Below are 19,960 nucleotides of genomic sequence, written 5' to 3'. Positions count from 1 at the left end.
TTTTAAAAAGATAAACAGAGACTTAGGGACTTAAAAGAGTATAACAGATTATCTAACATTTGTGTCTTCAGAGTCCCAAAGGAAAGAACAAAGGCAAGGCAGAAAAGAACTTGAAGAAATAATGGCTGAAAACTTCTTGTATTTGGCAAAAAATATAAGTAAATGGATTTAAGAAGCTAACCAAAACTTAAATAAGCTAAACTCCATAAATCTGCACCAAGACATATCACAGTCCAACTTCTGAAAACCTAAGGAAGGAAAGAGAGAGGGAAGGAGTAAGGGAGGAAGGACAAGAAATAGAGAAATGACACTTTACTTATAGTGGAAAAAGAATATAAAAAAATGAGATTCTCATCATTAATCAGAGTTCAGAAGGAACTTTTGGGAAAAAAAAATCTCAAAATTTCACCAGTTTGCTGGTGTTAAAAGGAAAGTAGAATCTTATTTCTAGTAAAAACATCCTTCAAAATGAAGGGAAAAATTGAGAGAATTTCAGGGGAAGGAAAACTAAGAGAATTTATTGCCAAGAGACACACAATAAGAACAATAAAAGCCTAACAAAATTTCACTAAACAGAGAGGAAATGATACACAAAGGAATTTTAGAAGACCAAGAAGGATGAATGAACATAGTAAGTAAAAATTTGGATAAGTACAGTAGGCTTTCCTTCTCCTCTTGAGTTTTCAAAATTACGTTAGATGGTTGAAGCAGAAATTACAACATGGATGTGGTTCTAAATATATGCAGAAGTACTATTTAAGACAATTAGAAATAGGGAAGAGCAAAGAGACATGAAGGGAAGTAAGATTTCTACATTTGACTAGAACTGGTAAACGGATGACACCATACATGTTGTGAGCTTTATATTTATAATGCAATACTTAAGCAAACAATAAAATGGTTTGAAAAAAATGCTAAAAATATCATCAAAAAATTAAAAATGGAATTCTAAAATATATTCAACTTATCCCCAGGAAAGCAAGGGAAAAAATAATGAAGATAGCAAAATAGAAAACATTAAAATAACAGAGTATTAATGAAGCAAAGAACTGTTTGTTTGAAAGATCAATAAAATTGACAAACTTCTAGAAAGATTTTCAAAGAATAAAAGTGATATCACACAATTTAACAATATCTGGAATAAAATAGGGGTATCACTATAGATATCGAAAGTATAACAACAGAATACTATAACCCTACATACATAAACTTAACAAACTGAGATGAAATAGACTAATTCTTTGAAAACCACAAACTACCGCAACTCAATATGAAATAGGTAACTTAAACAGCCCCATAAAGTATTACAGAAATTTAATTTATAATTAAAACTCCCTCACCCAAATTCCAATGCCTAGATGCTTTTGTTGGAAAATTCTATCAAGTGTAAAAAGAATTAACATCTATTCTAAACAATCTCTTAGATAATAGAAGAGGAAGAAACACTTCCCAATTCATTTTGAAGCTATTACCCTGACAGTTAAACCAGACAAAACACTACAAAAAAAGAGAGCTATGATCAATATCCCTCATGAATACAAATGCAAAAATCCTTAACAAAACATTAGTCAATATAATTTGGTAACATATAAAGAACATTATACACTGTGACCAAGTAGGGTTTACTTCAGGGGTGCAAGGCTGGTTCAATATTCAAAATTCAGTTAATGTACCGACCATACTAACAGGCTAAAGGAGAAAAATCATATGATCATATCAATTGATGCAGGAAAAAAATTTGGTAAAATTTAACACTAATTCATGAAAATAAAAACTCTCAGAAAAATAGGAATAAAGGGGATTTCCTTAACTTGATGAAGAGCATCTACAAGAAACCTACCACTAACCTTGTATTTAATGCTGAAACACCAAATCCTTTCCTGAGATTGGGAATAGGGCAAGGATATCTCTTCCCCACTCTTATTCAGATATAGTGCTGAAAGTTCTCAGCACTGAATTAAGAAAGGAAATAAAAGGCATACAGATCAGAAAGAAAAACTATTGCTATTTCCAGATGATATCATCATGTAAGATATCCCAAGGAATCTACACAAACCTCCTAGAACTAATAAGTGAGTTAAGCACGGTCTCAGCCTATAAGATAAACATAAAAAAAAATGCTATATATACTTGCAATAAAACCATGAATATGTGAGTGAAAAACACAGGATCATGTACAATTTCAAAAAACAAATGAAACACTTAGGTGTAAACCTAATAAAAGAATATATAGAACTAAATACGTTGAAAACTACACAATACTGACTAAAGAAATCAAAGAAGATCTAAACAAATTAAGAGATATCTTGTGATTATGGATTCAAAGACTCAACACGGTAGAATGGCAAATTTCCTCAAATTGGTATAGAGGTTTAACATAATTCTTATCAAAATCTCAGTAAGATATTTGTATAAATATGGATAAGATTATTCTAAAATTTATATGGAAAGACAAGGACTAAAACATCTAATTTTGGAAAAGAGTAAGGTAGAAACAAGCAGTCTATATGATTTCAAGTCTTATTAAATAGAAAAATCAGGGTGGTTCAGTTGGTTAAGCATCTGCCTTCGGCTCTGGTCATGATCCCGGCGTCCTGGCACCAAACCCCACATCAGGTTCCCTGCTTGCCTGAGAGTCTGCTTCTCCCTCTCCCTGCTTGTGCTTGCCCGGCACCCCCCCGCAAATAAATAAAATATTAAAAAAATAAATGGAAAAATCAATACTGTCTGGTATTGGCGGAGGTATAGACACATAGATCAATGGTATATAACAGATGACCCAGATACAGACCCACAGAAATATGTCCAACTGATTCTTGTCCAGCTTGTTTTCAACAGAGGAGCAAAAGCCATTCAATAGAGGAAAGATAGCCTTTACAACAAACACGATATTGGAACAACTGAACATCATAAGGCAAAAAAACCCACAAAAAACAAAAACAAAAAAAACCAAGCTAGATGTAAGTCTCACATTTCATACAAAATTAACTCTAAATGGATCATGGACTTAAAAGTAAAATGTAAGACCACAGAACTTTTAGAAAAGAACACAAGATAAAAGTCAAAATCTTTGTGATCTAGGGCTAAGCAAAGAGTCTGTGATACCAAAAGCATGATCCATAAAAAGGCAAAATTGATAAAATGGACTTCATCCATCAAAATGAAAAATTTTTGCTCTGTGAAAGACCCTGTTAGGCGGAAGACAAGCTAGAGAATGGGAGGAAATACTTGCAAATTATTTTAGATATTGGACAAAGGACTAGTCTCTAGAATACATATTTTTTAAAAATACACTCAAAACTCAACGATGAAAAAATAAACAACCCAGTTAGAAAAAGAGGAAAAGACATGAAGAAACACATCACTGAAGAAGAAACGTAGGTGCCAAATAAGCACATGGAAATGTGTTCAACATCATTAGCCATTGGTGAAGTATAGAATAAAACCTATTACAATAATTAAAACTTTGTGACATCACCAAATGCTGATAAGGAAATGAAGAAACTGGATCATTCAAACATTGCTGGTGGGAATGTAAACTGGAATGGCCACTCTGGAAAAGTCTGGCAATTTCTTAAAAACTAAATATTCAACTGTCCTATGACTCAGCAATTTCAGGGCTGACCATTTATCCCAGAGAAATGAAGTCTATGGTCACACAAACACCTGTACACAAATGAAAACAGCTTTATTCATAATAGCCCAAACTGATCAGATATCCTTCAGCAGTCAAAGGGTTAAACTGTGATCCATCCATACTGTGGAAAGCCACTCAGCTCTGAAACACGCAGGAACAAGCAGATGCACTTGCAGCAAGTGGTATGAATCTCCAGAGAACTATGCTGAATGCAAAGAGCTTATCCCAAAAGTTTATATACTGTATGATCCCAGTTATATAATGTTACTGAAAAAACAATTATAAAAATGGAGAACCACATGATGGTTGGAAGGAGGGGGTGGGTGTGGAGCAAAGTTGGTGTGGCCATGAAAGGGCTTCAGGAGGGGTCTTTGTGTTTGAATGTTGTATATGGAAATGTTCTGTGTATTGACTGTCAATGTCATTATCCTGGTGGTGATATTGTAGTAGTTTTGCAGCATGTTACCACTGGGATAAACTGGGTGAAGGGTATATGAGAGGGATCTCTGGATTGGTTTTTACAATTGCATGTGAATTTACTGTTACCTCAAAATGAAAGCTTAAAATTTTAGTATTTGGGGCTCAGTTGGTTAAGCATCTGCCTTTGGCTCAGGTTATGATCCCGGAATACTGGGATTGAGCTCCACATGGGGCTCCCTTTTGAGCTGGGAGCCTGCTTCTCCCTCTCCCCTCTGCCCCTCCTTCCTTCTTGTGCCCGCAAGAGTGCTCTCTCTCAAATAAATAAAATCTTAAAAAAATAAATACTTAGCATTAAGCATGTTTTAGTTTATAAAAACGGGCTCTTTATTTTAAATGTCCATGCCATTCCAAAGGTAAGTATTGTTCTGTTGCTTCCATTTCAGGCTTGAGAAGTTTAATATAACATAGACAACTTCTAAATTACTAAGAAAAATGTTTGAGGGTAGATCAGGAAAAGACACAAGGGAAGTCCTAATTTAGAACAAATAATATCCTTTTGCATCCAAGACAGAACTAATTTAAATGATATGTGATGGTTACCTTACTGAATTGTGGTATATGCCCCACCACAAAGTAATAATTAAATGTTAAAATTATGGTAACCTTTAGGAAGATTAAAACATTAAGTCTGGCACTGGAAATAGGTCAGATGTGGTCAGGTATACTGTAAATGCCTTTAAATGAACTTAAAATGACCATAGCACCTGGGTTTGGAAGGATGAAGTATAATATTCTCCACTAAATTATACTTTTTTTTCTACAATCATTATTGACATTAGAATCCGCTCTGACCTGGAAGGTTTATATGATCAGGTCTTCAGCTATGCAAGTTACTAAAAGCTTGTACCCTTGTACTCCTGGGTTAAAATCTCGTTTCTAGAGATGTAAACTTGGCTGTCTTTATCTGGTCTGACTTCAGTATTTCAGATCTGCCATTTAACAGTTGGTATGAACCTTTCAGAAGGCATTACAAACTGAAATTAGTGTCGGGAAATCTTCACTGAGGCTGACTAACTGCATTTCTAAGTTTTCCATCGAGGTTAATAGGTTTTGGAGTCAGCAACTACTGTCTAGCAGTACTTACAGTAAACACTTAAAAATCTGTACTTTGGGTTTGCCAAAGTGGGCATTAGCGCCCTTTCAAGTTTATTTAAAGACTCAGTTCAGTTCTAGCTGACTCCCTCTCAAACAAGCAGGGGTGTTATGCATAGAACGACTGCACAGGAAATCTGGTTTTGCCTTCCACCACTTACGTTTTAAGCAGAAATGCCATCACTACACAAAACCTACAGGAATCCCACTCTGAGTAATTAAGTGACCAACCTCTTAAAAACCTGCCAGAAGCAACAGTGTCTATAAAAATCGATTTAGTGTGTCAGTTATTGAGTTCCATCTCTGCATTTAAAATTAGGATTATTTGGAGAAAAATAAGTTATCCCATCATTTTCTCGGTAACCAAATGATTACCGAAACAAAGGACTAAAACGGACATTTTAACGCAGTGTCTCAATGATGAGAAAATGGGTTAATGGGAGGTGTCATGCATTCTGTCAGAGATGTGGTACAGTGTAGTCCTTTCAGGCTCCTGCTGGTGAAAGTTTTCTGAAGTGTTTCCTTACTTGAGACATCAAGCTGTTCAAATCCTAGGTGGACAGAAGAGGTCTGGGCTCCACAGGGAAGCGCTTCATTTTCTTAAGTGAATCATGAAAATACACAGCTTTTTTCCTCTCCAGGAAAGCAGGATGCCTGATGACGTTCTTTACCACTAATGAGAAACTGTCATCCTATCTAAATGAACCAAAAATGCCATTTAACTCATGACTTGCCCAAGCTCTATCCCCTTCCGAAATTTATTTTTATTCCAGCAACCTGGTCACCACGGGTCAACAGTAGTCCCTTCTGACTTTAAAAACATAAATGCTGAATATGTTCCCTTTGTAAATTGTTCTTTCCCATTAAGGCGGACAAGGACGTCTTTCTTTAGACACGTTTTATCTTTTATTGTGTTTTTTCTACACGCAGAAACGAAAATTACACCAACTAGAAACACTATTCTGCTCTTTCCTTGCTAAAGCACAGACTAATTTTGTGGAACAAAAGTCTTCAAAAATCATTTTTCATTATAAATTTGTTGAAAAACATTGATATTCAAAACATGGTTTTTCTGTGTACAAAATGTTACTTTTTTGTTTTTGTTTTTGTTTTTTTAAGCAGTGACGACGGCGAAGGCGCGGAGGGCAATCTCTCTGAGACGCAGTGTTGTCAGACGACGATGCCGATGATGCTGGGCACGCAGAGGGCTCGGAGGCCTGACTCCGGCTGCTGCCTTCACAGTTTGCTGGCCTAGATCAAGTTCTGTCTGTGCCCATAGATGTGTTTTTCTAGAACTGATCCCATGCCCACTAACAAACAAGCTTCATTGTTGAAATGGCACCTGTTATTTTTTACCATCAGTAGTTGTGCAAAACCTAAACATTTCCGTATTTAATGATCAGGACAGGAGTCAGACACTTCATGCCACACTGTCATTCAATTTCTACACAGAGCCTTGCTGGTCTCAGCCTGTGCTGTTCGAGAAGGTCTTTGGAGCACATTAAAATAAACAAGATGTGTCGTGTGACGGGGAAACTTCGTTAGTTTGAGACTCGGTTGGGCTGATTCAAATACGCTGTCATAAAACAACTTCAATTTTATTTTCCACAGTGTGAGCTTCACCTTTCAAAGTGATTCAAAAACTGACCTAAAGGAGAACTTGGAGAACCTGAAAATCTTGGCTATTGTGGCTATGCTTTATACTTTTATTTTTTTTCAAATTGAGACTACTCTTTGTGTTCCAAATATTTTGGGATAAAAATTGCCCTCAAAAATCAATGTTTCTTGTAAGAATGCATGCCACTAAAGTTCTTGTTTTTAATTACTGATTTGTGTCCCAGGTAAAATAATTTATAAAATATTACACTTTAAATGAAGATGCCCAAATCATGCAAAAAAAAATTAAGTGCTTTGCCATTATTGGGAACTCATCATGAAGTGGATAGAGTAAGTGCGTTTGCCTGTATGAGAATAAACATTTTATCAAGTACAACTGTGCAAAAAAACCCTGAACTGATTTGTGGGCACCACTGGGAGTTTTCTATAGCTATAAGACACCGGTTTATCACATGCTTCTCTGCGCTCTTACAGAGAAAGAACATGTTCAATCAGGCCTGACGGGCTTGCACTGACCTCAGCACCGGTAGCATTTGTACAAATTCCTCTTCCGGCCTGGCCCGTCCTGTTCACTAAGGCAGTCTAATTTGGTAAACATCAAGCCTCAAAGTTTCCAATCACTAAGTCCCAAGAAAATTTTCTACAGTCTCTTGTGGAAAATAAAAAAAATGGCATTTTGCTGACACAAGGCAGCTTCTGCTAGCAGCAGAACCTTTTAAGATTGCCAAAATAAAACAGTGAATAAACCAGTACTCCAGAAAGACAGAAGGGCTGCTGTGTGATTGTGTCAAGTGTTGGTCCCACAGAAGTAGGGTCCTCATGAAACAGAAATATCCAAACACTTTTAAAATCATCTTTATTTTGGTTGCAAAGATACAATTTACTAATGTAATATTTTATTTGTTCCCATTTGAAGTCTCATAGTTTTGCCATGTAAAACACTGACTTCACTATCAAACTGCTATGTAAGAATGTTATAAAATACAAACTGTAAACTAAGATAATCCTCTTTACTGTATTCAGATTAGTGCATTAAAACAACATTGGTTTAAAAAAGCAAGTGAGTTAATTGGCAAAGATCCAAATTGTTTTCTAATGAAGGAAGGTACAAAATGGTATGCAAGGTAAACATTAAATTTTAAGTGTTAGTGCTCAAAAACAATAATTCTGGGAAAGTTCCTTCCCCAGAGTAATTCTGATCCAAGGATACACAGGTAGCCATTACTCTAAGGGACTTAACATAATTAATTTTCCACAGTAATAGCTGTGGAAGTACACAACAGAATAACAAGGTGGGATCTTCAGATTCCTAATGCGATAGGTACGGATTTTTCATACTCTTCCTTCAAATTAAACATTTATAGTGACTACACATTCCCCAGCAAACATCAGACTTACACAGGGCCTATGTAAAAACAATCTATCCTTAGTATTTTACTAGGCAATCTACAGCAAATGCTTAATATATACACATCGGGAGTATGAGATACTCTAGGAAATTATTCACTGATTTCATTTAGAGTAAACAAGGATCTTAAGAGAAAACCAACAAAAAAAGTTAAATAGGTAATTTGTGCTGCTATGAACCAGGGAAAACAAACAACAAACAAACAAACTAAACACCACAAACAGGTATGATCATTTTTTTTTTAATTATTGAGAATATTTCCTCTGCTGGCCCAAATCGAAATTAAATTTGAGATTTTTAATTGAAGGAACCCAAATCTGGGTACACATCACTCTGTGAGAGACAGATGCCCATGAAACACATGCACACCTTTACATTTACTGATTCCAAGAGCTAAGTCAACAGGGTAAATAAATTATAAGTGAAAGGCATCTACGTGGACAAAACCTCACAGTTACTAGATTGAAAAGTGTGGAAGTAATGCCAGCAGTCATATTGAGAAAAACTTTCAGTGTTAGAAAATACCAGATTGAATCCAAAGGAAAATTTCCCCCTAAATGAAAATAATGAAGTCTGGGAGCCATCCTTTATGGAGTAACTTTAAAATAATAATACAAAAGCCCCATGATTACAGGAATCTTCCTACATAATTTAGAGAATGTAGTGCAATAGCGCGCTCCTTTATAATTTAGCCTTTGACTTTCCATATGATGAGACCAAGAATTACAACTCCGATGACGATGATGAAAATGATGATACACAGGGTTTTTCTGGATTTGCGCTGCAGATGCAAGAACAAAACCATGTTTACAGGCATACTGGAGTGTCTGCAGCAACTGAAAATCACTTGCTCATCTCTAGAGTAAAATCAATAGTAATTAACTGCTCTCAAATTTTGGGCCGTGTGTGTTTTTTTTTTTTTTTTTTTTTTTTGCTTCTCAAAAATCTCTTCAAATACAAGTGGCACTATTTTTTCAAAAAAAGGCTTCTTGAATTAATGATATAATTCAGGCGCCAATTATTCCCTTTTTGTTGGCCATATTCCTGGGTGTGGTCAGGCTTACAAAAGGAGACAGAGAAATGAAAATTACTGACTTAAGCAACGACTGAGGTAGACCTGTGTATAAAAACTAAGAACAGCTTAAAAGCTAACTTTTTTCAAAGAGCAGCTCTTTAAAATGAGTTCTCTGAAAATATCAGCAAGTGTAAATGTTTGGGCATTTCTCCTGAAGTAAATTTATTAGTTTCCAAAATTCCCATTCTTAAATGTAAGTGGAAACTGCATTTAAAATCTCAACATACAAATGAAAAACAAAGAGCTAAAAAAAAATTGTAACACGTCATTTAAAATACAGAGGTTAAAAGTTTTGTTCCATTCTTCATTCTGGCCCAGCAGATTTCCATATTTCCTTAAGGGCTTGTGTATCTCACAGCAACATGCAGGAATCCTTTTTCGCTCTCTCTCTTTTAAAGATTTTATTTATTTACTTAACAGAGAGAAAAAGAAACAAAAGAGAGCAGAAGCAGGGTAGGGGCAAAGGGAGCCCGAGAAGCAGGCTCCCCACTAAGCAGCAAGCCCTAGGAGGGGGTGGGTCCCACATGATCTGATCTGGAGGCAGATGCTTAACCAACTGAGACACCCAGGCGCCCCAGAATTCTTTTTCTTACAAGGTTGAAAAGTTTATAAATTTTCTTTGTCAACATGTAGTACCATTAAATTTATGGAAAGATAGGTTTCCGACTCTGAAATTCTCCTGAAAACTATGATGACTTTCAGTACACCACATACTCAGCAATTTTTTTCAATGGAATATTCCTTATTATGTGAAGTACAACTTTCCTAGAGTTTTAGTGTCATCTTGCCTACATATTTTCCCCAGACGCCACCTGAGTCCCACAGACACATGTGTAATACACCTGTAAGAACAATCGCAGGCTTCTCCCTCCAGGGGATCTGTAGACACATACCCAGGGCACCCTCTCTTGTGTGGGATGGTGAGGTCCCAGGGTATGGCAATGGTGAGAGTACTGATCAGCTTCCCTTCCACTCATGGCTCACCCAAACTATTTAGTAGCACCATATTTTGCAGAGGCATGAGTTTACTATCAAGGCTTCCAAGGAGAACTACAGGGAAGCCGCTTTTTTCTCCAGCACTCATGTTGCATGGCTCTTCCCTCATCCCTCCAGGGCCCATGGAATTCAGTATTAGGCAGCTCCAGATCTGGAGGTGTGGCTTGGAGGGATGAGCTCCTTTCCCCCAAGGTGGCTGTAGGGTTTGCCCTTCCCCAAGGAAAGGGAAAAGTAAAACTTGGAGATGTATCTACATCTCTCCAAAATCCAAAGCAAAACAAACTCATGGAAACCTAGTTACTGATAAATCCTGCTAAACACTACGTTTGAGTAACTGCTGGGATTTATAGATTATCGTGTGTGTGTGCGCGTGTGTTCAATTACTCATGAATGATCCCTATGGTCTGTGACATCATTCTGAGCTGCACACCTGAATCACGTGCATACAGAAGGTCAAGGTGAGTTAGCATTACTACTTCATTGAGGACAGTTAGCTGTAACTCAGCAGTGTCTATACAACTTCACTCTTCTCCATGTATCACTAAGTACGTAGTGATTTGCCTAGGGAAAAATGGCACTGAAATGAAAGGGGACTTCTGAGGTTAATGAGAAAAGTGAAAAAAAATTGAAAAAATCTAAGATCGTGATAATATCTTAGGTTTTTAGAAGAAGGCAACACAGTCCGAGAAATAATTATGAACAACTATAAAAAGTGGAGTGTTAAGAGGTAAAGCAAATACTGTGGTGGTATTTAGGGGTTCCCAAAGAGCCTGGCCTCATTCTTACTGTCTACATACATATCATATGCTATATACATAGTTCACGGTCCTAACATCTGTGTAGTACTCTGATATGCTTTCTATCTGTCATGTATATGGACTCCCTACATTAACCTGATCCACTGAAGAAATCAATTCATTCTTGGTGAAGGGTCCGCTGAATGCCTATGATACCCAGTGATCAAGGGCACTTGAAGGGAATATAAGTTCCATAGGACCTGATGAGAACTCTCTAGAGCACAGATCTTTGCCTTCCTACTGAAGAGTGCCATGGACAAAAAAGAAAGAAAAGGTGGAAGCAAACAGAGAAACAGAGGAAGAAAGTTATCAAAGATGTTTCTGGGTTGAAGGTCACAATAGCATCAGAGACCGCCAACTGTCAGAAATGCCTGGAGGTGTCTGTCCACCCCTCCTCTCAGGTGTTTAGACATTGAACTTCCTATCCCTGGGGCCACAATTCTGGTCTGATCCTGAGAACAAACAGGAAACAGGCTAAACCCAGTTTTAAATGGACTGGCAGATTTCTGACCTGTCTTCCATGGGATTTTAAATTTTAACATCTCTCGCCACTTTATACCTGATCAATCTCTCTCTCTCTCTCTCTCTCACACACACACACACACACGTTGGAAATCCTAAATTACAAGATAACTCATTGCGGTTAATATTACCTGATATTCTGCTGCCCTTGACAGCTGCTGGTTTGCCTGCTGAACGTGCACATCCGCATTCTCCACATTGGCTTCTATGCTGTCTTTAAAATGAAACACACACACGCATGCACAGCTGTTAGATGTGTGTTGATGCCCCAGCAAGAGAGCTGCCTAAGTCACAAGACTTCATGCAACATAAGACCAAACATGTTCACTATTCAAATGTTAACACTGGCAGTATACGGGCAAAGCTGAATTTCTTTTTAAACTGGCTCTGAGTCTTCCCTACGCCATTCCAACGATCCAAACAATACACACATATTTGGAAAGAAACTGGATGACTCTTATTATGACATAATTCCAGTTCTACCTGGTAATCCCCGAAAAGTACTATGCAGTCTGTGTGCTCATGGTTAAGGCAGCACCAGGCATCTAACAACTGCTCCTGAGAGTAAACGCCGTCTTGAAAACCATCATTTGCTCATGGTCATCATCAACCTACTTGCGGGCTGAAACCAAGCCCTCCCTGAGGGCTCAGGCAGCCTTCTTAAGTGGCAACAGTTGCCCTTCCCTCGCTGCTTTGGCCGAGAGGGAGAACCAGTGGCACCCTGCAGCCTGAGACCACAGCCTCTCCCTTCTCCCCACCAACACTCAGCTTAAAGCTCATGCTTGCAAATGCCTCCAAACCCCTGTAGCAGACATCTGTAGAACGCATGGCCTTTCCTTTATTCTTTGAATATTTTAGCTCTGGATTCACTGATGGCCCCTTCAATGCTTCTATTATACACACTGGCAGTTTCTCAAGCCAGCTGCTGACCTGCTAACACCCTGTTTTCTCTGTGCCTTGACCACACTTTTTCAATGACTTCACCTGTTTCCCCATGCCAGCCACCCACCTCCATGATCACGTCCCAAGCTTCATCATTACTGAAAACTGCAACTTCTCTGTAAACTCAATTTCAAACCTCACTCTCTGAGCATCATCTGCTGTCTAGCATGCTCTTTCCAACACCCTAACTTTGCTGACCCTAGTTTCACTGCCCCTCACTACATTTCATGCCCTCACCTTCCTCCTGACCCAGCTTAGATCTCCTGGGACACCACGGAGCCATGCTTTCTTGCACTTACCATCGGCTCCCTTGTCACCTACTTTGGTCAGACTTATGTGACAACACCCCAACCCACACCCTCCTCACAGCTGAGCATGGGTACAAAAAAAAAACAAAAACAAAAACAACCGACACTGATTTCTTTCACTTTGAATTTGTGACTGCCAAGCAAGCCTCCTTCATTTCAAATGGCACCTCACACTTAACATATCCCCAAGTCATTGCTCTCCATCCTTCCAGACCCCTCCAGTTCCTGATTGCCCCATCTCAGAAAATGGCAACATCATCATTTCCCTGGGTTTGTCCCCAACGTTACGAGCTGTCCTTGAATGAATTCTCTCTCACACCCACATCCAGTCACCCAATCTTTTTGGTTCTACATTTTATAGCTGTCCAGAATTCCATCGCTTCTCACTGCTTCACTGCTTCCATCCTGATCTGAGGCAACACGCTGCCCGCCCTGACTCCGGCCATCACCTTGGAAGAGGTCTCTCTGCTTCTGGCTTTGTCTCTTTACGATCTGCTCTCAAAATAACAGCCAAAGTGAGTCTATTAAAACTCAAGTTGGATGATAACACTCCTCTGCTCAAATCCTCTTGTGGCTTTCCATCTGGTAATAGGAATGCAAGTCCTCACAGGGGCTCAGAGCCCTGCATGATGCCCAACTTTACAACATCATCTCCATCTCCCTCTTGCCCATTTCACTCATCAAAAATATCAGACGTGCTTCCGCCTGAAGGCGTTTGCACTTGCCGTTTACTTTACCTGGAAAATTTTCTTTCATTTGCTCCCTTAATTCCAAGAAGTCTTCAAGAAAATGTTACCTGTCAGTAAGGTCTTACTTGACCACCCTAGTAAAGCAGTAACATTCCCCATCCCACTACCTGCCTTATTTTCCTAGCATTTACTTACTTTTCTTTCCTTTTGTGAAAATTCTCTCTCTCCTCCAATTAGATTATAAGGTTCATGACGGCAGGGTCTTTTACCTCTTGTTTAATTTCAGCTCAATCCCCAATACCTAGATTTGTGCCCGGGTACAGCAGGCACTCAATAACACGTACTGGATGAACGTATGGATTGGTTTTGAAATTTTACCCCATGATCTACTATGGCTACAGAGAAGGGTAAGAATGGACAAGTAATAGCTATGGCAAAATATAGATCCAAATATTTCAATGAATATTTTCAAATGCAGAAAATATCTGAAATCTATCTTTGGATATGTCCACTGATATCTTCGTATTTCTAAATGATAAAAATGATCAGGACACTCATCAGTGCTGACAGTTACACCTAAACTGAAGAGCTACTCCATTTAAAACTTACAGGGAGTCTTAGTCACTGATTTTTTTTTTTTAAAGAATTTGTAAAAGAAAGCTTCGCATCTAAGTAATACCACTCACTATATTACTCTACTGAAAAGACACCGGAATAAATGATCAGGCAAACGGCTACTTATCCCCTCTAATCTAAAAGACAAGGTTGCATGTACAATTATAAAGAGCACAGGATTCCCAAGAAGTGCCTGGTGTGACGAGAATCGGCAGGGGCTGAGACAGAAACCAGTGGTTCAGCAAACAGGCGGCAGTGAGACTGCACGCCGCCTCCACAGTCCTGGCAGCAGCAGGCTCGGTGAGATCTGGGGTTTCACAAATAAATGAAGCTGCTTGATTTAATCAGTGGGAGTCAAAGATAAGATCTGTTTCAGATAATGCCAAGGGTGATGCTTTGTTGGTAGAGCCTGTGCTTTTAATTCCAGGGGGTCCTGGAGAAACAGGGGTCACTCTTGCTTGAGACGTTACAGCAGGTAAACTGCATGAAGCCTGTTCCCACCCCAGCGGGACTTACCTATCACATCTCCTTGTTCGTGGATCATCATTCCCAAATCTTTAAATATTTCATTAATATCCATAATATCAGCCTGAGAGAAAAAGGCATATGTTACTACAATCTACAATCCAGAAAGTCAGCCTCCAATCCACAAAAGGGGAAAATTAAAAACAACCTCCCCCCCCGCCAAAAAACCCCAAACCACCACTTAGACACAAGTGAGAATGCATCTAGGCTTAACATGTAAATTTTGGAACTATCAGGAAACGATGTGATTAGAAGCAATCTTAAGTAAGATGACCTTGAATAACTGGAACCAATTTCTTAAAAGTAAGTTTATAACATTAAAAATACACGGAGACCAGGAATCTGTAACAGAGAATGGCCCTGGGTCACTGAGTTTTTGTTTATGTAATCTGATAGTTTTGTTATCACTAAGCGATAGTATTTCCTCGTAAGAGTATAAAATATCATTGTTATGATTCATTTCTAGTAAAAACTTACATATCAATTTGACATTATAAAAGTATAAAACATTAGGTATAAATTTAATGTCTCACATAAACTAATAAATTTGATTATGCAGTGGAATAGCAATGAACAACTTTTAACTTATCTTTTCTTTAATATATGATAAGTATTATTTTGCCTAATTAAAGAGCAAAGTTTAAATATTCTATTGGGGGGACGACTTACATATTCATCCTGTGTCTTAGTCTCCCCATCTATAAAATGGTGATGATGACAACACAGTGAACTACTTCATGGTTTTTATGAGAATGAAATGAGATAATGCAAAGAATTTATCACATGGGGCTTGAAAACCCTCAACAAACTGTAGGAACAGTAAGCTCTTATTAACCAGCCTTCTAGAGAATAGGTAGGTTCTACAAGAACTAATGCTTATTAACCCTTCAACTCTCTTTGACACAATCAACCTACTACGGAGAAATAAAAGACCTGTAAAGTCCCTGTCAAGTTATTCATGCAGGCTCTGAGTTGTATTGTGTGCTCTGGAAGCCGTCCAGACTTCCTGAGCAGACATGTCTGGACTGAGATTTTCTCCATGCTAAGGACCTGAGATGATCTGACAGGATAAAAAACAAAAGCCGGAGATGAGGGAGGTATGTTCTCTCATCTTAGCACAAATTCTAACATGATTTATTTTTAAAAAGGAAATTATTCTCATTTATACGAAATGCCACCACATGGATATATTTAGTTTTCTTTCTCGGGCCCCTCCCCCACAACTATCTAAGCATCTTGAGGACAGACATGCAGGGAACAGAGCAGCCATCCAACTGCCACGTCAAGCTTACTTCAAGTTGCCTAATAGAAGATTCTCTCTCCTGAATAAGGCGGAGGTCGTCCTCTGTGATTTCTTCATCCTGCACCTGCACCTGAGGTTGAGCTTGGCTAACAGACAGAACAGAACATGGGGGGAAAAAACAAAGAACGGTATTAAACAAATGGGACTTCTTTCCTTATTTAAGAAACCTGAAATAGAATATCTTTTCCTCAAAGTATTCATGTTTCATTTCATTGATTTTTTTTTTTTTTAGAGTTATTATTTAATTATGGGAAGCTATATTTGGCAACTGGGTGTTCCTTTTTGGTTGAATGAAGCGTCACAGGAGGAAATAATCTCCATCAAATAATAATTAGGTCAGTCATATTTACTTAGGTAATTAATTATTTATAAAGTATTACTGCTATATTGGAATATTTTATGTATTTATAGACTTTATAAATAATTATTTTGAAAAAAATTAAAATGTATAGCTTTCTATTCAAAAACAACCAGGATAGTCATGATATAAAGCTGAAAGCTTTCATTTTATTCCAGGCACCACAATGTATAAACTACATTTGAAAAATTATCTTTTGCTCTGATGTTTTGTATTTCTTACCTTTCCCAGGATACAAGATTCCTTTCCTTGGAGCTGTCCTCAGGAAAACCACCCTGGAAAATTTAGTAATAGAATGGATTGAGAAGGAGCAAAAAAAACCCCAAAACACCAACACTCACATTTTCTCTGTAAAAATCTAAACTGATTTATGTATGCATGTGCGTGTGTGTGTAGAGAAAGAAAAATGTTTTTGTTCTCATTTTCTAGGTCAAGTGCTTCAAATAATAATAAAATTGTATCCTAAGCTGACAAGGAAGGAATTCATTAAATATTCTCAAGGGCCAAATAATAAATATTATTTGATTAAAATGTACTATTATAGTCCTGGAGCCTCTGCATTAAGGAACAAGGAAACAACCTGCAATAGTTTCAAAGGGAATTTAAAATTAGATTAACTCAACATTCCACTCTAAGTTATCCTTTGGTTTATTTTCCCCAGGGTTATTTCATTTTCAGTATTCACACAATATAGACTCTGTTCATTTCCATCATCTTCATATAACCCAGGAGTAAACTGTTCCCTGCGTAAGCCCCTACAGAAAATGACAGCCTCCAATACAAATCCGTGTGGAAATATCACTCTGGGTCTGACCCCAGTCTTCTCTGACAAAATGCTTCCACATTATTATATAATAATCTGCAATCTTTGGTTCCACAGCAATACATAACTATCATCCTTCTTAAAACTGAGCCGAAAAACCTGAAAGTAAATATTCAAATACTGATTTCCAAGACAGTCACACATTCTCACAACTTAGAAAAATGCTAAATGTAGTCTTTCAAGGGAACACCATAGTTACTTACTAATGCCTTGTTAAATACTTACGGACACTCTGGAGCTGGCTCTTACTCGAGCAACAAACTCTTTCTCTTTCTCTGCGGCTTGCCTCTGGACCTTCTGAAAGTTTGTCAGTGATGTTGTGAATTCAGCCACCAAGCGATCCTTCTGTATTTTCCTTTGACGCTAGAGGAAAGGGGGAGAAACCTACTAGAATCAAGCTGTAAAGTTTTACAGAATTTGCAAAAGTTGTTTCACCACTAGTTGGCTCCTCATTTTATTCTGAAATTCTCACTCACTCTCCAATTATGGAGCGCTACTGATTAAATCTCAATTTAACACTCTGGCAACATGTTCGAATGCTATGTGTATTTGCTATCTTGGGGCAAAAGGTCCATAATGTTGGATCTTTCGCCTCAAATTTTCATCCTAAAAACTGGGCCATGACTTTGACATTATTTTGAAGTAGTTCTTTTTGTTTTCTTTTTAGGAAAATAAAACCTTGTGCTCTTACCTAAGGAATAACTTCCGCTAAATAATAAGCAAGGAAATAAATGTGCGCCCCTAGGAAACCTCACATCTTGAATGAGTGTGCATGTCACATGGAGTCAGCCCTGGAAGGCCAGGAAACAATTACTCAGGAAGTATTTTCTGAGCACTTGCTTAATTATGGGTCAGGGCAACTGCATGGAAATAATTTTTGCTTTATTGAACCACAGGATACTACATGGGCAATTAAATACAGTTTTGTGTTCTGCGAACTAATCTCAAATATAGTTTTCCTCCCTTAATTTCCTTTCTAGAATAATAGTTCAAAGACCCTACAATGTATGTGATTTCTTTCACATTCACTACATCAACAATGTGTCTTAAGACTTGATACCTGTTCACTGGGGGTGGTGGGCAGAGAGCCAAACTCTTTAATGTACTTATCCGTTTCCTTGGCAAGTTGGTTAGTATACTGCTGCTTCTGTTGCCTAAAGTGAGAAAACACATGTTACTGCGAAAGAACAAAAATTTTTTTAAGTTACAACTCTGCCAGCTGACGAATAGTTTGCTAAAAACTACTATTCTATGGACTGGCTCTGAATTTTTTCTATGAAAACAAAAATTTCAGGGCACCTGACCAGCTCAGTCGGTAGAACATGTGACTCTTAATCTCAGGGTTGTGAGTTCAAGCCCCAGACTGGGAATGGAGCCTACTTTAAAAAAAAAAAAAAAAAAAAAAAAAAAAAAATTCCAGATTCTCTTTCTTGATAAATATTGAGCAAATATTACATGGAAAATTCTTTACTCGCAGGGAGCAACCAAGCCTTTGAGAAATAAATCTCGGCAGCCATTTAGAAAGGAAGATGACTTGAGTGAAAGCCAAACTATGGGATGTCTGATGTTTTAGTTATGGGGGTGGGATGGTGGGAGCCTTCTGTCTGCATCCCACAACTGAGAGGTCAGTTGAAAAAATGAAGAGGATTTATCGCCTGAGACCATCCAGTTACCAGGGCTTATCAGTCTTATCTCGATCTGGACATTTATATTCTTACAGACACTTCAAAAAAAGAGGGGAAGAGGTAATAAATACTAATATGCACTTACTACTTTTTAAGTTTGCTGCGGAAAAAATAATAGCATTTCTCCGTAAAGAGAAAGAACACAACGTAAGAAGTAAATTGTATCAGCATCTATATGTCTTGTTAGTTAGCTTATAAAGTAAAAAGTCGGATTTTTTTTTTTTAAGATTTATTTATTTGTCAGAGAGAGAAGGAGCATGAACACAAGCCGGGAGAGTGGTAGGCAGAGGGAGAAGCAGGCTCTTCGCCAAGCAAGGAGCCCGATGTGGAACTTGATCCCAGGACCCTGGGATCAGGACCAGAGCCGAAAGCAGATGCCTAACCAACTGAGCCACCCAGGTGTCCCCAAATGTCAGATTTTTAACTAAAGAACTTTACTCTAAAAAAAAAAAGCTTATATTAATGTGATGCTTTACAAATTATAACATCAGTACTTCTCAAATATATTATCTCTTATTTTAAACACTTATTAGTCACACTTGGGATCCTTTAAAATAATGAGATATTGTATAAGACTATTTTTAAGTATAGGTACCTGTATTTGACTGATAAAGAAGAATTACAACCTAATTTTATCTATTTTCTGCCTACCCTACCTTTAATATGCCTTTTAAAATCTTTAGAAAATGTAAGATAGCTAAATTTCTGAAAAGACTTACTGATATCTACCTACTCACAATCTCCACTACCAACCTTAGCAAACTATTTTATCTATTAAGAATTATGTGTTTCTATTCCATTTTAGTTTGTTTTTTTTTTAAAGGTTTATTTGAGAGAGAGAAAAGTGTGCACAAGGTGGAGGGTGGGGGAGAGGAACAAAAGAGGGGAAAGGAAGCTGACTCCATACCGAGTGAGGAGCCTGACATGGGGCTTGATCTCACCACCCTGAGATCATGAACTGCACCGAAATCAAGAGTAAGATGCTTAACTGACTGAGCCACCACCCAGGTGCCCCTCTATTCCATTTCAGTTTAACAAATGCTGGTTTATTATTTAGACTTGTGGCATTTTTACCACCCCAATATCTC

The 19,960-nt window shown here is 37.8% G+C and overlaps 1 protein-coding gene across 1 annotated transcript in view; it reads right to left on the bottom strand.

The window, feature by feature from the left end:
* Window positions 1-7,665: 7,665 nt before the first annotated feature.
* The window catches only part of STX7 (syntaxin 7), a 45,083-nt gene continuing 32,788 nt past the window's right edge, over window positions 7,666-19,960 (bottom strand). The window contains exons 4-10 of the mRNA XM_046005855.1: window positions 18,248-18,341; window positions 17,413-17,550; window positions 16,587-16,639; window positions 15,996-16,092; window positions 14,695-14,767; window positions 11,756-11,838; window positions 7,666-9,015 (exon numbers count right to left, since the gene is read on the bottom strand). Coding sequence (XP_045861811.1) covers window positions 8,923-9,015; window positions 11,756-11,838; window positions 14,695-14,767; window positions 15,996-16,092; window positions 16,587-16,639; window positions 17,413-17,550; window positions 18,248-18,341 — 631 coding nt within the window. The 3' untranslated portion in view covers window positions 7,666-8,922. The remainder of the gene's footprint in view (window positions 9,016-11,755; window positions 11,839-14,694; window positions 14,768-15,995; window positions 16,093-16,586; window positions 16,640-17,412; window positions 17,551-18,247; window positions 18,342-19,960) is intronic.

This window comes from Meles meles, chromosome 5 (assembly GCF_922984935.1).
Source record: "Meles meles chromosome 5, mMelMel3.1 paternal haplotype, whole genome shotgun sequence".
NCBI lineage: Eukaryota > Metazoa > Chordata > Mammalia > Carnivora > Mustelidae > Meles > Meles meles.
The sequence above is the reverse complement of the archived record's forward strand: the minus strand, read 5'-3'. Positions and strand labels throughout refer to the sequence as shown.